Source organism: Accipiter gentilis, chromosome 13 (assembly GCF_929443795.1).
Source record: "Accipiter gentilis chromosome 13, bAccGen1.1, whole genome shotgun sequence".
Taxonomy (NCBI): Eukaryota; Metazoa; Chordata; class Aves; order Accipitriformes; family Accipitridae; genus Astur; species Astur gentilis.
In genome coordinates this window covers 20,601,198-20,619,774 of record NC_064892.1, presented here as the reverse complement: position 1 = coordinate 20,619,774, position 18,577 = coordinate 20,601,198, and the positions used below count along the sequence as shown (strand labels likewise).

Genomic DNA, 18,577 nt, shown 5'->3' with positions numbered 1-18,577 from the left:
TGTTCAGCTGTATTTTCCTGAAATCTTCAGTTGTCCCCAGGGAAAAACTTCTCTCTAACAGCAGCAACTATTCGTGAGTTTGGGTTTTTTTTTTAATCTCCTTGTGCTAAGAAAGTAGTGACAGGAAAAAGAAAATAGAAGAGTTAATAACTGCCCATTTATCAAAATGGTTTGCTACTCCTTGGTTAAAAGAATAAAGAGCTAAACTGGCCACAGACATGAGTTGCTGAAAACGTCTTCACATAGTGTGCAGTCAGTAATTGGAATTTGGCAGCCAAATTCTCCAGATATTGTCTAGACTATGTATGCTCCCGATTACAGATTAAAAGGCTGAACGGGAGTTTTTCTTGGCTGCTACACCGCTCATCATCAGAACAGTGGCTATTTCCTTTACTTTTCAGTGTTCCCCTTGTCCACATCCATGCAGCACAAAGAACGTGAACTGACTTAAAGGAAAAGGCAACATGAATTACTGGTGGTAAATAAGGAATCAGAGGGCAAGAAAAGAGATAAGAAATTATGAAGCCAGATAAATCATGAGAGGTGGTGGAAATGAAAAGGAAGGGAAAAAAATAAGGTTTGAGGAGACAGGTTTTGATCTGGCAAAGAACATGGGAAAACAGAATGATTAACCAAGGAACAAAGACTGCATTTCATTTCAATAAACTAAGTTTGGGACGATGTTCTAGGAATTCCCTGATCACCTGTGAGTTATCACTGAATTATCTGTAGTGTTTTTGAGTGTTCATGTCCTCTGTCCAAGGATGGCCACATTCATAGTGAGTCTGCATATCCAGGTGTCGTGGTTTAAATCCAGCCAGCAACTAAGCACCATGCAGCCACTCACTCACTTCCCCCCGACCCAGTGAGATGGGGGAGAGAACTGGGAAAAAGGTAAAACTCATGGGTTGAGATAAGAACAGTTTGATAGAACAGAAAGGAAGAAACTAATAATGATAACAACAACAATAATAAAATGACAATAATAATAAAAGGATTGGAATATACAAAACAAGTGATGCACAATGCAATTGCTCACCACTCACCAACCAATGCCCAGTTAGTTCCTGAGCAGCAATCAGCCCCTCCTGGTCAAATCCCCCCACTTTATATACTGGGCATGACGCCACATGGTCTGGAATACCCCTTTGGCCAGTTGGGGTCAGCTGCCCTGTCTGTGTCCCCTCCCAACTTCTTGTGCCCCTCCAGCCTTCTTGCTGGCTGGGCATCAGAAGCTGAAAAATCCTTGACTTAGTCTAAGCACTACTTAGCAACAACTGTAAACATCAGTGTGTTACCAACATTCTTCTCATATTAAACCCAAAACATAACACTATATCAACTACTAGAAAGAAAATTAACTCTATCTCAACTAAAGCCAGGACACTAGGCTACACCCAAGGTTTGTTAGACTGCTAGTTGGATTTGGCTAAAACTGCCAGGATCAATATAGATAATTGTGTTCCAATGCCTGCAAATGTTCCCTAGCGCTGTTTAATTTACTAGCATAACTGTAGCTAGGAAATTTAGGAGTTTGATAAGACATCTGATGCCGAGAAAAGAAATAAAGAAAGAAATAATCTAACATGAATTTTAAGAGGTAAGGATACAAGCTGAGAATAAATCAGGATAAATCAGAATAAGTCAGGACAAAGAACCTGATGGAACAGAAATGCAAGACAGAGTAATCAAAACCAGAATGGTCCATGGCATCCAATACATGTTCTCTTTTAGCATGCAAAATGGACTCATGTTTCCTGAATCTCATCACTCTTCTCTTGTCAGCAAGTATTTGTGACATTTCCTTTTCAAGTGTAAATTTAAGAAGACATTTTTTAAGTCGTTTAATCTCCAAAAGGGGTTAGAAATAAAAAGATAATGGTGTATTACCACTGCAAGTTATAGAAATTACAACCTTTGTTACCACCTTAAGTTGGTAATTCAAGGTGACATTATGATAGCACATAATGTTGCCATTTTTAAGGTAGTTTGGGCTTTATGTGACAGTTTAAATGAAAGAACATTACAGATGCAAATTCACATGAGGCAACTTAGAAAACACTGGAATTATACTACCTGTGGAGCTGTCTTTTCATCTGTTTCTGAAGGCTGATCCTTATTTACCTAACACCAAGAAGAAACCTCAAAGTTTTCCACCTCACATAATAAACAGAGTACATCACAAGTCATGGACAAATCAAGGAGCATAAAGCAGCTGAAAATCTTAACCTTTTATAGAAAGTGGAAGGAGTTTGCTTTTTCTGTTTTTTTCATTACCTCATCCAGTCTCCAAAGTTCTCAGAGATAACCAATAAAGTTCTGAGACAGCTTCATTCATATTGAAAATGCTTAAGTATTTTTTTGCTTCCTTCTGTATTTCTTTCTTTTATTAATTGACACTTACATGCCATGTTTTGTTGTCAATATTAACTGTGCTCTGTGTTTGCATGTCATCTTCTAGTGAAAACTGAGGCTAAAGAACTACTAACTACTAATACTAACGTATTTCCAGTTTTGTTCCCAGGGGAACAACAATGTCCTTCATCTTCCTCTTAGTTCTTCTTCCTTTAACCTTCCTCTCACAGAATGATTTAACATTACCAGTAAGATCTTTTGCTATTCTGAGCCAAGGTATTCTTGATTTTGCCCTGGTATTCCTCTGCCATTCATTTTATACTAATACCTAGTAATCAGATTGTATCCTTCCTATGCTTGACAAAAACTACTTACATGTTCTTCATTTCATGGATCCCTAGCTTGAAACCCTTTGGATTACGTACATTCCTGAATGGCAAAACTACAACTGAAGGGAGTAGGCACTACCCTTTGAACATGTAGAGTACTATATAAATGACATTCCTAGAACCTGAATTTTTCAAACATGATTCTCAAAAAGAGCATTTTTAACTTCAATTATGCTTATTTGCAGTTTCTGTTTCCTATTAAGATGGTAAAGTTATTATGTCATAAAATAAACAGCACATATCCTGATTAAATATATTAAAGCAAACAGCGCCTTATAATTAAATTAATATATGTGTATTTAGAGAGGATTAAAACTGCAGGCTATGGGTTATCCATTTAAAATTGAAGCTATAATCAAATATTCAATAGAAACGTCATGATAAAATACTGTTAATTTAAACAATATGAGGATGTCTTTTAGGAAACATAGCAAACAGCATATATTCTATACTTACATGATTCATAGGCAAGGGAAGACAAATTCAGACTACAAATCTTATTATTGGCATTTCCTCTCTTTTAATTACTTTATTTTGTAACTAGTATTCTTTCATATGAATGCATTTCAGATACATTGTGCATAACAGCTTGTTTAAGAAGGATAAAAAAAATCTATTATGCATTAAAATGTATTAACTATTCAGAAGGAAGTTCTGAGTTATTAACTCTGAGTTATGAGTTATTCATAAGTTTACATTACACAGCAGAGAACCGGCCTATAACAAGAAATGAAAGTGACAACATCCAACTCATAATAAAACATTTCAAAAGTGTTTCATTATTTAAAATTTTTAAAGATTTATGTAATTATTTAAACTGATATTTGACTAAAACAGCAATATAGGGCTATTCTTCAAAAAATACAGCTGTTCCTTCATTGATCTCATGTAATCTGAATCGTGCATATGAGGCACTCAAGTATTTGAAAACCAAGAAAAATATATAATTTTCTTGACTGGTCTTGTGTACCTACCAAGCTTGACATATGTAACAGTTTGGAGATAGGAGATAAGAATCTGAATTCAGCTCTAGAAATGGTAAATTAGTGTTTGAGTGATGAATTTGAGATTAAAAAGTATTTAGAAAATAAATACAATTATTTGGCATGTAGCAAACAAAATTATCAACATCTTTCTCTATAGGAAGTATGATGTATGCAGTACAATACCTGTATATGCAAACTGAACAAGATCCCACAGTGCATTGGGGTCTATGCCTTCCATTTTGATCTCTTCTTGCTTGGCTTCACAAACATCACTTGTAAACATGGCAGCAAAATAGTCAGAGACAGAACTGAGGACAAGTCTGCAAAAAAGTTAAAAACTGGTGTAATTTACATTGATATATGTATGAGAAATTTCTTATATAAAAAGAACCTTTTTAAAAAAACATATTTTCACAGTAATTATAAATTTCCAGGAGCAATATATTATTAATGCATGTAGGCAGCAAAATACAGTATGACATTTAATTCTAATTTGTTTTTGCTTCCTTTGTATGAACCAAGTGGCACATTAGAATATGACTATAAAACAGACATAGAAATTAGCACTCAGTCTTTCTGATAATTTTCCAATGATGCAGATGTCCCAATTGTTAACAAGATAACCTCTCAGTATCAAAGACAACTTACTAGTGAAACACATTTCATACTCCAGAGGTACTCTGCGTTGCTCTTAAAGGCCTATTTTTTATAAACTTTACTAACAGCATGTGACTGTACACAATCCTTCAACCTTCAGTAAAACTGTTAGTAGCTTAAATGTTACTCAGCAAAAAAAAAGAAAAATTATTGTGTAATGCAGTGTTTTCTTAAGAAATGTTTCCAAAGGAAAATAATTTCAAAATACTTAACAAAATGTGCACGGCCTGTTTGGGGATCTGATTTAGATAAATAAAAACCACAGCAAGTACCAGGTATAATTGTCATTACTGGGGTGTTAAGCTAAGGCATGCTTCTAAATACCCTCTACAGTAATATTATGATTTTGTTAGGAGTGAATATTCACAGATGATCTTGAGCTAGAAATGTGGTACAGCTATAAATAGTGTACCACATGCTCTCATAAAAGATGGGTCGCATTTCTGGCTTAATTTGAAAACATAACACATAAACACATTGATAAAAGACACAAGAATCACAACTGGGGAACTTGGAAACCAAGAGAAAATATTTAGCCATTTGTATATTGTTAACTATTTTGTTCACTAAAAAAAAAAAAAAAAAAAAAAAAAAAAAGATACTGAAGAATAGCAAATTACTGCTCACTTATCAGCCAGTGCGGTAATTATTACCCACAAGTAAGGTAGCTTGAGAACATACATATGATCTTTATTCTGGCTCAAATGATGGGCAATGACTAATTAGGTGTAGTAGTTTTATCACATCTCATGTTGTGGTCAACTCTAGCAATCGTGAATTTTAGAAGTAAAGGTCCTAATTCATAAACAGCTCACATTTACATTCATGTAATTAATAAAAACAAGATGGCTACAAAAAGATGAAATTATAAATATACTTTGTTGCTACCACCAGAGACTCCTCATTCACTATACTTATTTATTTATTTATTTTCACCACTGAGGAACACTTACTCCTATGTACATTTATTTATTATCTCAACTGAGTATCACAAGTGTGTATTTAAGTCAACCATGATAACTGTACAGTTCTGGATAACTAAAAATGTTATAAACCTTCTTCGAATAATTTTTTTTTTACTGCTTATTTATAAGTGACTTGATTTATTGTTATTAAATGCTTGATTAAAGAAAAAATCACAGCAAGAAGGAAAAAAACCTACACACTGATGATTTTCTATGAGATTATACACTCTCTCAGAACTAGCAGAAATGTGATCGGGATTTCCATTTGAGACCATTTCACATTAGCTCTTGCTTCAGATTTATTAACCACACCACCATTTAAATTCAACTACGAGTCTTCAACTTGATCACTTACTAAAAGCAAAGCCAAAACCTTTTGCTGCATCAAAACTAATGGACAAATTAATGAACAGAAACTTTAATATACTAGTTAATGATCAGCTGAAATATTTTTAAACACTAGTATCTTATATTTGCAATTTATGTCATTTATGTTCAGACATTATTTATAAATAATCTTCTTGTATATGTATTCTCAATTCAAAGATAACAAAACAGAGGGAAGACAGAAAATAAGTAACAGAAGGATTACATCTCTCTCACAAACTTCTGCAGAGATCTGTGATTTTCCAGAATTTGTCTCATGGATTATTATGGGATGAGGAAATTCAAAGAAGCTGTCTAAGGGATTCCAGCTGCAAATAAGCATTCAGTCTACAAGACCAGACAAGATCCAGGCCAAAGTCAAAAGCCCTGAAAAATATGTAATATAGATCTCAGGTCCTCTGCACTACCCATTGTATTTACAGGTTTATCCATACTGGTTTGCACCACCTGTTAAAGAACATGGCTTAAGTGAGCAGAAAGGTTCTGTGAAGTAGCAGCTCACCTAAACAAGCAAAACAAGTTTTTGAACAGAGTGATAAAGAAAGAGGATTTTTTTTTTAAAGTCCCTTACTTTAATCAATAGTTAACAGACATAATGAATCAGCTATTTCATCAACTGAATATAACCAAAAAGTTGGCTGATTTCAAGACACAAACTTTTACATTTGGAAGTGCTTCACAGGCTGAATTGAAGTGAAAGAAACTTGCTAATTACACTTAATTCTGAAAGGTGACACCTTTTGTAAATCTTAACTGTGTTCCAGTGTTGAGATAGAAAATGAAAAGTGAGAAATCAAAGCGATCAATTAATTTGTAATGATCTGCTGCTTTTTGTAGCTCAGAAAGCTCCAAACAGCCCTAATTCTTGGTTTAAAGCCATGTTGACCTACTCATCAAGAAAGGTCAGGTGTCTCACTATGTCACCTTTTTTCAACTACTGATCTAGCAGTGAGAATACATAATAAACTCTTTCATCCTTGAGAATCACAGCAGGCAACTCATGGCTTAAAATGAGTTTGTGGACCTAGAAATATTTTCCCCAGTTTAAGGGACTTCTCTACCTTTACTACAACTAAATTCAGCCTGATATATTTCTGGTTTCTTTTATAATACAGAATATAACTGATTCTTGTTGTGACTTTTTTATCCTGATATCAGATTTTGTTTTCTTTTATTATAGACTATTTCCTTGCAATTGCCACAACTGTTTTCACATACACCTTTGATACAGAATTCCCTCAACATTGTTTGTGCATTTATTAAGTAAAAGAAGCAAATAAACAAAAGAAACAAACCTTGATCACTTACATTCTGTAAGCAAGCTCTAACAATATTTTACTGTCAACTGTGTAGAATCTCAGATGTTACCTGGACTGCAAACTCATAGGCATGACACAACTTTTTTCCACATGTATTATGCTAGTTCATATAGGAGTTGAACATTTATTGCTTTTAAATGTGATTTGTTCCCCTGTAGAGGACACCAGCTGACACTGGGTGTCTTTACTGATAGTGGTGTTCTACAGCTCTTCTTACAGCAGGCTGTAAGAATACTGTATATATATAGAAGGCTTCATGATTTCCTAAATTTTAAGGCTTGCAGAACATATACTAAGGTATATCCATGCATGCACTTGAAAAAAATTCAGGAAAAAAAGGAAGCAGACACTGGCTGTCACTTCCAGAACAATTCTGGCAGTACAATCAAGACTGCCATCTTTTCTGAATAAAATACAACAAAGGAGCAAGCCGTGGAACGGATCAACTGATTTGGATTACACCAGGTAGTGATTACCTTTCCTGATGACTGTGGTAGTCTCCCTCACCAGCTTACCAAACACAAAAAAAGGTGTAACAGCTTTGCAAAAAATATAGCTAACAGTAAATTTAATCTAGTATATACACTATTTCCTGCTCAGTACCAAAGATCATTAGAAAAAAATCATGCCCAAACACCAGTAAATTTTTTCAGACCAAATATTGCCCACCAACTTTAAATTGGCATCTCCTGTCCCAGAATTCTGATCTGTAGCTAATTGGGATCACCCTCTTCCATGTCGTCCATAATTCAGAATGAGATATGCCATGTGTTTCCCTTTTTTTACTCAGTCTTTCCCACACACGCTATTACAATTGGCTTTAATACACATAAAGTAGAAAATGGTGTCATTTTCAACTCAGCTTCAGTAATATAGCACAAACCAAATCTTGTTCTGTAGTCCCTAATGAACTGTGTAAAACTAAGAGAAGAGTGTTCACTGTAAAAGCTATTGGTACCCTGAGGAATTTTGCTTGTCAAAGCCTCCATTCCATGTTTTATCAATGGTAATTTGTTTTGCAACATTTTCATTTTATTTTTGTTAATCTGTTAATTCTGTTCTTCAGACTTTATTTCAGTTTGCTTAAGATCAAAACTAAAAGTGTAACATCCATTCTCTATTGAAGAATTTGCCACTATATGTACCTTCTACCTCCACCTGTCATCTAGTCAGCATTTCAAATCTAGAATTTGCCATCTACCTTTCTTTCTTTGCAGTCAGGACACTGAAATGTTGATTTGGCCTTGCTACTGCTGTAACTGCCTCCATGTTCCGAATTTGTAAGTATGTAAAGAAAGCCATGACATATATCATAAATTATTCCTGCCCATAAAATTCTAACCAGATTCTCCAAACATGTTGTGTATCTTGTCTCTAGGAAGAGAACAAAAATATTCCATTGACCACTTACACATTGCAAGCTTTTCCTTTAGTTTGTACCTACACACATTGCTCATAGACTGTTTTCCTTCTTTCTCTTGTGGATTAGAGCAGTCACTTTTCATTCCATTGACTAACTTGATTAGAGACATTTTCAGGAATTTCCAAAGTGACAACACAATAACAATTAGGTTAAAAGAGTGTCTGTGTTCCTTTTTGCATTCTCTCCGGGGTTCATATTTTGTTTATCCTCCTCTCAAAACTGAAATTGTACTCAGTCTCTCCGGAACAACAATATATTCAGGCGATGTGCAATATATTCAATAGTAGGGAGGTACCACCTCTGCTTTGGAAGACCCTGAGTAACAATTCACCAATGAGTGCTGAAATGTTTATGCTGGCTATATTTCAAGATGTGGAACTCAAAATCTACTTTTGGTAAAAGAATAGTGGGAACTAATAAAGCATCTGCTACTCTTTTCTATTGCCTTTGAAGAGTATGTACAGCCAATCATTGTTTATTCTGCTCATTATCTCTGTTTTGTTCATGAACAACTCCTTTCCTTCTTGAATTTTAGTTCTTCTCTAGTCTCAGACTTGCTTGCCAACAAACCATCAGCTACTTTGATTTCTACATTGTCATTACTTGTTTCTTCAAAGCAGAAATCATTTACTTTTTCAGAGTCAACAGGCAAAGGAAATACGTGCTGTCTGAGGGCAAAAAAGAAAACATGGATTATCTAACATATGCTATCCCATTGCAAGCCATGACAGTATTGAAGATTGCACCACAGTTAGAAAGAAAATCTTATGAAAAGTCAGTTCTAACTTTGTAGAATGACTTTACTTGATGAATCTACGTATCTGTAGGCTCCAAGTGACTAAGAGAACCCAATTAGCAGTGACAAAAACTCAGATTACGTATCAGTCATCTGAATGGTACACCAAAGAAACTAAGTCTCAACAGTAACATGCATTCAACTGACTTCTCAAAAATATGCTTTGTATGAATCATGCCAGTGGTCATTGAAAATGAATTTTTCTTTCAGAATTCGAAGCTTAAAATTGCAGATTTTTTTAAATTTTCATATTTACAAATGCATATATATAAATGTGTGTGTGTATACATATATATGTACACTTCAACATTTGTATCTGTCAAATTGAAACAATACATATTTTACAGAGAAAAAAGGAAATAAAAAATCTGCCAAAAGTCACGTGGCAAAATTCTAAATATAGCATATTTTTTCCCCAGTATTTGTAAAAGAAAGCTGTTCCTGTGCAGTTAACAAATAGGAGATAATCTTAGAGTTAATTTGGGATTCAGCATCAACTCAGAACCATTATCATAGTCTTGCTAATAATTCAGTAGCATCACATTAGCTCATTAACATATTAGAAATTCAGATTTACTGGGTAAAGAAGAAGTCAGTGAGTATATAACAGTTAAATTAATGAGAATTGTGTCACACTTCCCATCACAACTGTTAACACTGATAATCTGTCCTGTGTGCTTATCTCATTTTGGAGAAAAATGGAACAGAACTATATTATAAACTCTTTTTTTCCCTGACCATATGAGCAATATTTATAAACTAACCCTTTTGTAAACACAACTTTATCTAGAACAACTACAGAATAATAATAATAATAATAATAATAAAAAAAATCTCCAAACAAGAAACCAAAAAAACTTCCCTAAACCCATAAACGGAGATGGAATTTTGAAAAGAATCAATTAAGCCTGAAACAAGAAAGTTTCCTTTTTGTCTTTAATCTCTTATACAACATACATCTACAAGTATAAGTGATATCAGTATCTACACTAAGTGATGTACCTTCTTTGCCCTGAGAACCATGCGTTTTGAGTTTACATTCTCTTTTTCCTTGGTTTCAACTTCTTTTAATTCTTTCACAGTTTCCCAGACATTTAAGTGTAAGCGGCTCTTTATCTCTTCTACAGTACAAACTGAAACACAATTTTACATCTCATTGTATCCCTTAAGTTGCCACAATGTTTTTAGGAATGTTACACAAACCTGACATCATTTCCACCAAACACACCATGTCTACCATAGCTTTAGTTTTTCCCAGAGATGACAATGCGCATATCACAGCTGCCAGACTTGATAACAAAGTCCATTGTCCAAAACATTTTTTCAGTGTCAGTTTGCGTCCTTGTGTCAGTTTTGAAGAGATCTGATACAGTAACCAGTATTTTGAACTCTATGCTGTTTTGAACCAGTAGAAAGATGAAAAAAAAAAAAAAAAAAGAGAAGACAGGAATATGAATCCAAGCAGCTTCTCAACATTTGGGAATGGGCAGGACAGGCAAGCTGTCACACTGATAAGAACTGATGAAGATCCATTATGATGCATATGCAAAGCAGAACTCAGTAATTTTCCTCCAGAAGAAAACCCACACATTCAGACATAGCATACATATTTTAATGTAGAAAGACAATACAATCAACAGTGATCCTCTATTTGTGGGCTTAAAGATTTTATTTATTCACCGTAACTCCACAAGGAAAAGGGGAAAAAAGCTTGCAGGAGAAGGAAAAGTTCAGTTTTAGCTCCTTTGAACTATCAGGAGAAATGTCAGAAACACAGAGATTAGGTTTGATGAAAGTACAGAGATAGATCTGTGAAGCCATTATAATAAGTGAATGCTTAAGTATCTAGATTTTTAAGGTCTATATGTCATCCTTTTCTTTTATTCTAGAACTCCTTTGTACAAAATGATACAACAGAGCATCATTATTAATTTATCTTCACAAGTCATTTCTCCATGGAGTGACCTGTCACTGGTCACCAGAGAGAGGAGCTCAGGACCTCCCCCTCCGCTGCCCCCGTAAGGAAGCTGTAGCCTGGGGTGAGCTCACCCCTCGGCCTTCTCTCCTCCAAGCTGAACAAGCCAAGTGACCTCCGCCGCTCCTCGAAATCTTGCCCTCAAGGCCTTTCACCGTCTGGGTCGCCCTCCTCTGGACACACTCTAATAGTTCGATGTCCTTGTACTGAGGTGCCCCAAACTGCACACAGTGCTCAAGGTGGGGCTGCACCAGTGCAGTGTAGGGTGGGACAGTCACCTCCCTCAACCAGCTAGCGATGCTCTGCTTGATGCACCCCAGGGCACAGCTGGCCTGTTTTGCTGCCAGGACACACTGCTGACTCATATTCAACTTGCCACTAACCCAAACCCCCAGATCTCTTTCTGCAGGCCTACTCTCCAGCCTCTTGTCCCCCAGTTTGTATGTGTGATGAGGATAGCCCTGTCCCAGCTGGAGAATCTGGCACTTGCTCTTGTTAAATTTCATATGGTTGGTGACTGCCCAGCTCTCTAGTCTGTCCAGATCTCTCTGTAAGGCCTCTCTACCCTTGAGGGAATCCACAGCTCCTCCTAATTTAGTGTCATTAGCAAAATCTTACTTAATGTACATTTGATTCCTGCATCCAGATCATTTATAAAAACATTAAAGAGCACTGGCCCTAAAACTGAGCCCTGGGGAACGCCACCGGTGACTGGCTGCCAGCTTGATGTAACACCATTTACATTAACTCTTTGAGCATATTTAAGAAAGGATAAGAAATTCTGTGCAACAGCAGCTGTCTGAGAGGAATCAGAAAATGTAAGACAATCAGCCCTGCAGACACCAAGGTGAGAGAAGGAGGGGGGGGAGGTGTTCCAGGCACACTGGAGCAGAGATTCAGACCATGCTGAAGCAGATTGTCCCCCTGCAGGCCCTGGAAGACGACGCTGGAGCAGATATCCACTCCGCAGCCTGTGGAGGATCCTACACTGCAGTAGGTGGATGTGCCCTGAAGGAAGCTGCAGCTAGTGAAAAGCCCATGTCGGAGCAGGCTCCTGAGAGGAGCTGCAGCCCATGGAGAGGAGTCTGACAGGACTTGTTACCCTGTGGAGGACCTACGCTGGAGCAGTCCATTCCTGAAGCACTGCACCCCATGGAAAAGATCCACACTGGAGCAATTTGTGAAGAACTACAGCCCATGGGAAAGACCCAAGCTGGAGAAGCTAGTGAAGGACTGTGTCTTGTGGGAGAGACCCCACGCTGGACCAGGGGAAGAGTGTGAGGAGGAAGAAGCAGCAGAGACAGTGTGTGATGAACCAACCACAACCCCCATATTCCCCATGCCCCTTTGCCACTCACAGGGAGGAGGTAGAAGAGTTGGGAGTGAAGCTGAGCCTCAGAAGAAGGGAGGAGTGGGGGGAGAAGGTGTTTTTAGTTCCATTTTTATTTCTAACTGTTCTACTCTGTTATTAACTGGCATTACATTAAATTAATTTCCCCTAAGCCAAGTCTGTATTCCCCATGACAGTAACTGCTAAGCAATCTCCCTGTCCTTATCTCAACCTATGAGCTTTTACACCTTATTTCCATCCCCTTGTCCTTCTGAGGAGAGGGAGTGATGGAGTGCCTTGGTGGAAACCTGGCAACCAGCCAAGGTCAACACAGCACAATCAGACACAGGTGTTTAGGTAACTTAAGCTATAGATCTCCATTGATTACAATGAGATTAGACACATGGCCATATCAAAACCAAAACTCAACTGGATAACCAACTTGAAATTCTCAGAAATGACCTTTGAAACTCAAGGCCCATTTCTGCATGTGCAAAATCTTTAACTGGTATATACTCAATTACGTGAACTTAAGATCTTTTATGTCTGAAAAAGGTACAAATAAAACCAGAAGAGTTCCTTGTGGAGATCACAGAAATTCCTTTGAAAATATTAATGGCATTCTCAGTATCAGGAAATATTCTTTAACTACTACTCCTCCTTCTTAAAAAAAAAAAAAAAAAAAAAAAAAAAGAAGTTATCAATCAAGGGTAATATTAAAAGTTTATCTAAATTGCCTTGCCGCTTTCCCTCTGATAGCAGGAATTTTTGTTGCTGTTGTTCTGTCCCTACCTTATTAATTGTATTTTATTTTTTTTAAAACTCATGGACAATAGGTTGTGTTAAACACCACAGTTTAGATGCAATGTTTGATGTGAGAAGATCCTCAAACCTTAATTACACATATTTGAGAATGAACATAGCGCAGCTGTACTGTTTGTACAGTGTGCTTTCCACAAGCGTCTGTTACTGAATAATGGAAGAAAACAAGGTGAGTCTTAGGACTATATACTGTGCATTTTGCTTCTTTCACCCCCTGCCTTTAAACTGTCTTTCCTTCTCTGCCTGGTTTATCCTTTCATCTCTCCTTTCAGCTTAACTTTCTCCATTAACTTTTTTCCATTTTACTGATATTTTTTTTCCTTAGACTTCATCTCTCTATAGTAGCACTCAAAATACATCAAAAAAGATGGTCCCTCTCCTTTGAGAACTACAAAAGAGAACATAACTTACCGTTTGCTGAAAGGGTTTTATTGAATTTATCAGGATGATAGTAAACAAAAGCTGTACTACTTTAGAGGTGAGCATCCAAAAAAGTCTTCAGTTGAATTTATTTCAGTATTTATGATGAAAAAAAATAAATTTTGTATTGAAAGTTTTTCACTTTTCTTCCAAACCCTTGTAGAGAGATTTGAGGAGCCATACTAAAACAGTTCTTTGTTTTATATGTAAGTGGTAATTTTCTACTCATTCTGTGCTACCTTTTCCACCACGGTAAGATTCCCCTCCTAACCTTTATCTTGAGTATCAGAACAACACAAATGCTTGTGTTTCTTTGATATTAACAGAAAACAGAAAATAAAGAACTCAGATTTCTCATTATAAACTCAACTATACTTGACAATATGAAAAAAAAAATCAACAACAAGGGTAGATTTCTTGGGTTTTCTTCATTCACAATCTTAGGTTCTCACCAAGTGCAATCAAAGTCAGAATTGCAAGCTGAGGATATAACTCTCCTCCTGTATTTTTTTCATTTTCTGTTTTTATCGAATTATGTTTTATTGTAATTCAGTCTCTGTTACACGACAGTGTTTTGTTTTAATTGAATAGGAATAGGTAAACTCTATGCTTATATCACTTTGTTGGGTTTTTTTCCTCCAGCATTAAGTTCCTGTATGGCTTTGTGCAGCATTCCTAGCCAAAATCTAATTTACGGCTTAAACCTTAGTCTGAGTTTAGAGCTGCCTATAACATTTATGCAATCATGGCTGGAAGTTTTAATGAACTCTCCAGTGCAAATCTTAAAGGCCTATCTATCATTTCCATTGACTTTGGCTGTTTTATTTTCAGCATTTTTGATGTTTATTCAGCAGCTGTAGAATATAGTATTTCAAGTATAGTATTTGAAAACAGTGCAATTCAAGGGAGTTCCTTCACTCAAAACAACCACATTAGTTGAGGCAAATATTTATTTTTAATTTCATGTTCATCCATGGGATTATTGCTTGATTAAGAATTTTCTTTTACCTTGGAAATAATTGGTGCTCTAATCTTGTCACTATAGTTCCGAATAACATTTACTTCCCTGTGTTTTTCTGTTTCAGATGACATTTACTAGCTGCAGTCTAGATAGATTTCTAGATACAACTGCATTTGGCTGATTGTAACGTGGATAGAAGAAGGAAGTGTCAATTACAGTGGGCTGGTTTTATTCATTTGTTTGTTTTGTAACAGCAATGCTTGAGTTCCTTCTGTTCCAGGCACTGTAAAGGTACAATATGTTTCTTGTCTGAAAGAGGTTATATGAGAGGTACAGAAAATGAGAAAAATAGATATAGCTTGCATCTCCAGAGTAAGTGGAGAAGCTACAAACTCCATGTTCATAATATTTTAAAATTAGGATGGAATGTTAATAGTGCAACAGTTTAACTGAAGGAAAGGGAAATTATTATTTTAGCATTTTTCTCTCTTTAAGGTATTTTATATTTTTACATTTCACTGTTATCTATACATGTTATAGCAATATAACAAAAAATTTGAGGTTACTTAATTTTTCGAATTTACTTAAATGCCTTTGAAAAACCTAGGTCTTCCTACTTTCTCAGTACCCTTTTTGATTGCTTGTTCATCATTACAATACTTGATTCGTTTGTACTTCCTTTTCCTATTCCTTCATGTGAAAGATTACACCTGTAACCTGTTTAACGGAAGATTAGATTAGACAAACATGATGTTCAAAAAGCTAAAGCACATTATAACTGTAAAGCTGTTTGAGTCACCTGAAGAGTGAAAAGCAGCTATAATTAGACTGGGTTTGGCATGGTACTTCCAAGTGGAGGACTAGAGCTCAGTGATTATGTTGTATGATCTCCCTTCTAATTTGACTTTCTCCCATTTTTTGTGAGAAATAAAAATGTAAAAAAAAAAAAAACCAAAAACAAAACCAACCAAAAAACACCAATGACAAAAATTAATTTGGCAGCATTCAGGCTATGACCAGAGCTTACCTGACATTCTTCCTATAAAATTATCAGGTTTTAGAGATCTTAAGGCACAGCAATAACTTCTCCTCTAGAGAAAAAGTTATTTAAACAGATCATCAAAGGACATAATCAAGATATGTGATAGGAAAAGAGGGGAAAAAAGAGCAAGTACTATCAGGAATGAAATCAGAAATGACACAGAGATTATGAACTCTGTAGGGGTCTGGAGACATGAACAGGAACCAATGGCAGCATAACTATTTTTGGTGTCTTTCACTTCATTTGATGCAATATACTGACATTTTTTAACTTAATTTTTACTTTTATAGAAATAGATACATTGAGACTACATTATTACATAAAACATTTTTCTGTGCGTGTCTTTTACACTACTGTTTTGTTTTTGTTTGTACTAAATCAAAGGAAAATTATGAAAAATATCACTTTCATACTTTTTGCTGAAAAACGTAGAAAGTTTTGCCCTGGTTTTCTTAAAGTGATTCTTACTGTACTATATTGTAGCATATTAAATCTATTGCATATTCTTAAATTATTCTATTAAAAAGAAGAGAAAATAAGTGAGAACCATTACTTTTTAGGCAATAATTTTCAGTATTTTGTATTTATTAATTTGTAACATATTCAGTATAAGCTCTGGCTTGTAATATGTTTTAATTGGATTTTAAAATGAGGGTTCACTTCATCTAGGATAAGATTTTGTAAACTTTGTACAGGGAATGTTCTACCAAACTTCTATCATGAAGTATCAGATTTAAAAACTCCACAAATACTGATCATGCACTGCCCTCTGCAAGCAGGCTTTTTATATGTTCTCAGAAATGCAAAATAAATATTATCTAGCCTACTTTGTAAAAAAAACTTTAATTAGAGGAGGCACATTGCTGCATCTGCTCCTGACAAATCTGGAAGAAAAAAAGGACCTGTGAAATCTGATGGCAAACTTGGCTACAGTGACCATGAGACAACGGAATTTAAGATAACAGATCTTGAGAGAAGTTAGTAAAATGAATAGCAAATTACAACCCTGGATGTCAGAAGTGATGCCCACCTGAAGTCAAATGCAAAAAAGGAGTACACGGAAGGTGAAAGCAGGGATGAATGACCTGGGGAAAATACAGAAAGATTGCCCTAACATGCAAAAATGGAATTAGGGAGGCCCAAAGGTTGAGTGCAGATGAAGTTAGCAAGGGATGTGACAGGAAAGAAGGGTTTCTGTAATTACCTTGGCAGCAAAAGAAAGACTACGGAAAACTTTTGTCCACTGCTCAATAAAGCTTTCTTTGGCTCAGTCGTTTTTCTTTTTTTTTTTAGCATGGTCTGCTTTCAGGCCTCCCTGGTCCCTGTCCCTCATGGCGGGATCTGTGGGGTATCACTCACAAGAGAGGAAGATGTACTTAGGCTGCATACACATGTCCTTGGGACCAGAGAGGATATGTTCAAGCAGCAAGGAATGGTTGAGGGAGCTCAGCAATGTTACTGAAAGGCCACTCCCTCTTATCTTTAATAGATCATGACAATTGCAGCAGGTTTCTGAAGACTGGAAAAGTCATTTCCATGTCCATCCTCAAGATGGAAGATGTGGGTAACTACAGTCTGGTTTGCCTCACCAAGATGATCATGGAGCAAATTTGCCTAGAAGCCCCATGCTGGATCACTGAAGATAGTGAGGTTAATCAAAACCTGGAACAGGCTGCCAAACGACAAACCTCCACAAGTGATGATATTTAAAAACTAACTGGGTATAGCCTTCAGTGGCCTAATCTAACCTTGGACTTGATCCTGCTTTGAGCAGCAGGAGTTGAATCAGACTCTAGAAGGTCTCTTCTAAATTAGATTATATTCTAGGACTGTAATGGCCACATTAAAAATAAACAGCTTTGTCTTTGCTTGTCCAGACACTTCTGTCTAAAGCAACAGAGAATAAACACTATTAAAAAAACAAACACAGAAAATTCAGAATACCCTTCACTTCATTTTATCTTGTTGGACAAAATTCTAGTTTATTCAGAACATAGTCTTTTCAGTTCTACATAACTCAGCACTTGGTTTTGCCAGTTCTTTGAGATTTGGTCTTTTGACTGCAGACCACAGAGAAGTAGAAAGTCAAATGTAAAGTTGTCTGAAGGTTTATTAGAAAAATCTAACTAAAATTTTGGCTATTATTTCATGGTCAGTCTTCTTATTAAGATATTTTTCCAGCTCCAGAAGGATTTAGATATACTGTAGAACTGAAATGACAAATGTGAAATTAAATTTACTACTGAAAGGTGGGCATACAAATATCAACAGCTGTCTTAAAAATAGTGGGGAAAATGAACTAAACTAATAATAAAACCTTCCAGTTTCCTGTCTCCTCTACAAACTATGCAGTTTACCAAAATATTCAAAATAGGCAAAAAGCATACTGGTAAAAAAATGTGTATTCTATATCATGCATATTAAACAGGGCAAATGATACCAGTTGTGGAATATTTCTATGTATCTAATAAGTAATTTTTCAGACAGTTTAAGAATGTAGATTCAGACATTGATTTCTTTTTTTTTTTTAAACTCATCTGTGTTGAAAAATGCGAAAAGCAAAAATAGGCCAACTGTCAAGAAGGAACAGCAAAATTCTTATTATTTCTGAAAAAAAATCTTTTTATTTTATTGCAGTAACGTATAGGGATGTAAAATCAGACACAAATTAGAAGGCCTTAGGTTATTATCCCTCCAGTTTTCTTTTTGATGGGAGGCATCTTAAAGCAAATCTCACAGCTCTGGAACAC

At 35.8% G+C, this 18,577-nt stretch overlaps 1 protein-coding gene across 2 annotated transcripts in view; it reads right to left on the bottom strand.

The window, feature by feature from the left end:
• The window catches only part of KLHL1 (kelch like family member 1), a 237,681-nt gene that overhangs the window by 151,576 nt on the left and 67,528 nt on the right, over nt 1-18,577 (bottom strand). For both annotated transcript variants that reach the window (XM_049816006.1, XM_049816007.1), the window contains one exon: nt 3,914-4,050. In XM_049816006.1, coding sequence (XP_049671963.1) covers nt 3,914-4,050 — 137 coding nt within the window. The remainder of the gene's footprint in view (nt 1-3,913; nt 4,051-18,577) is intronic.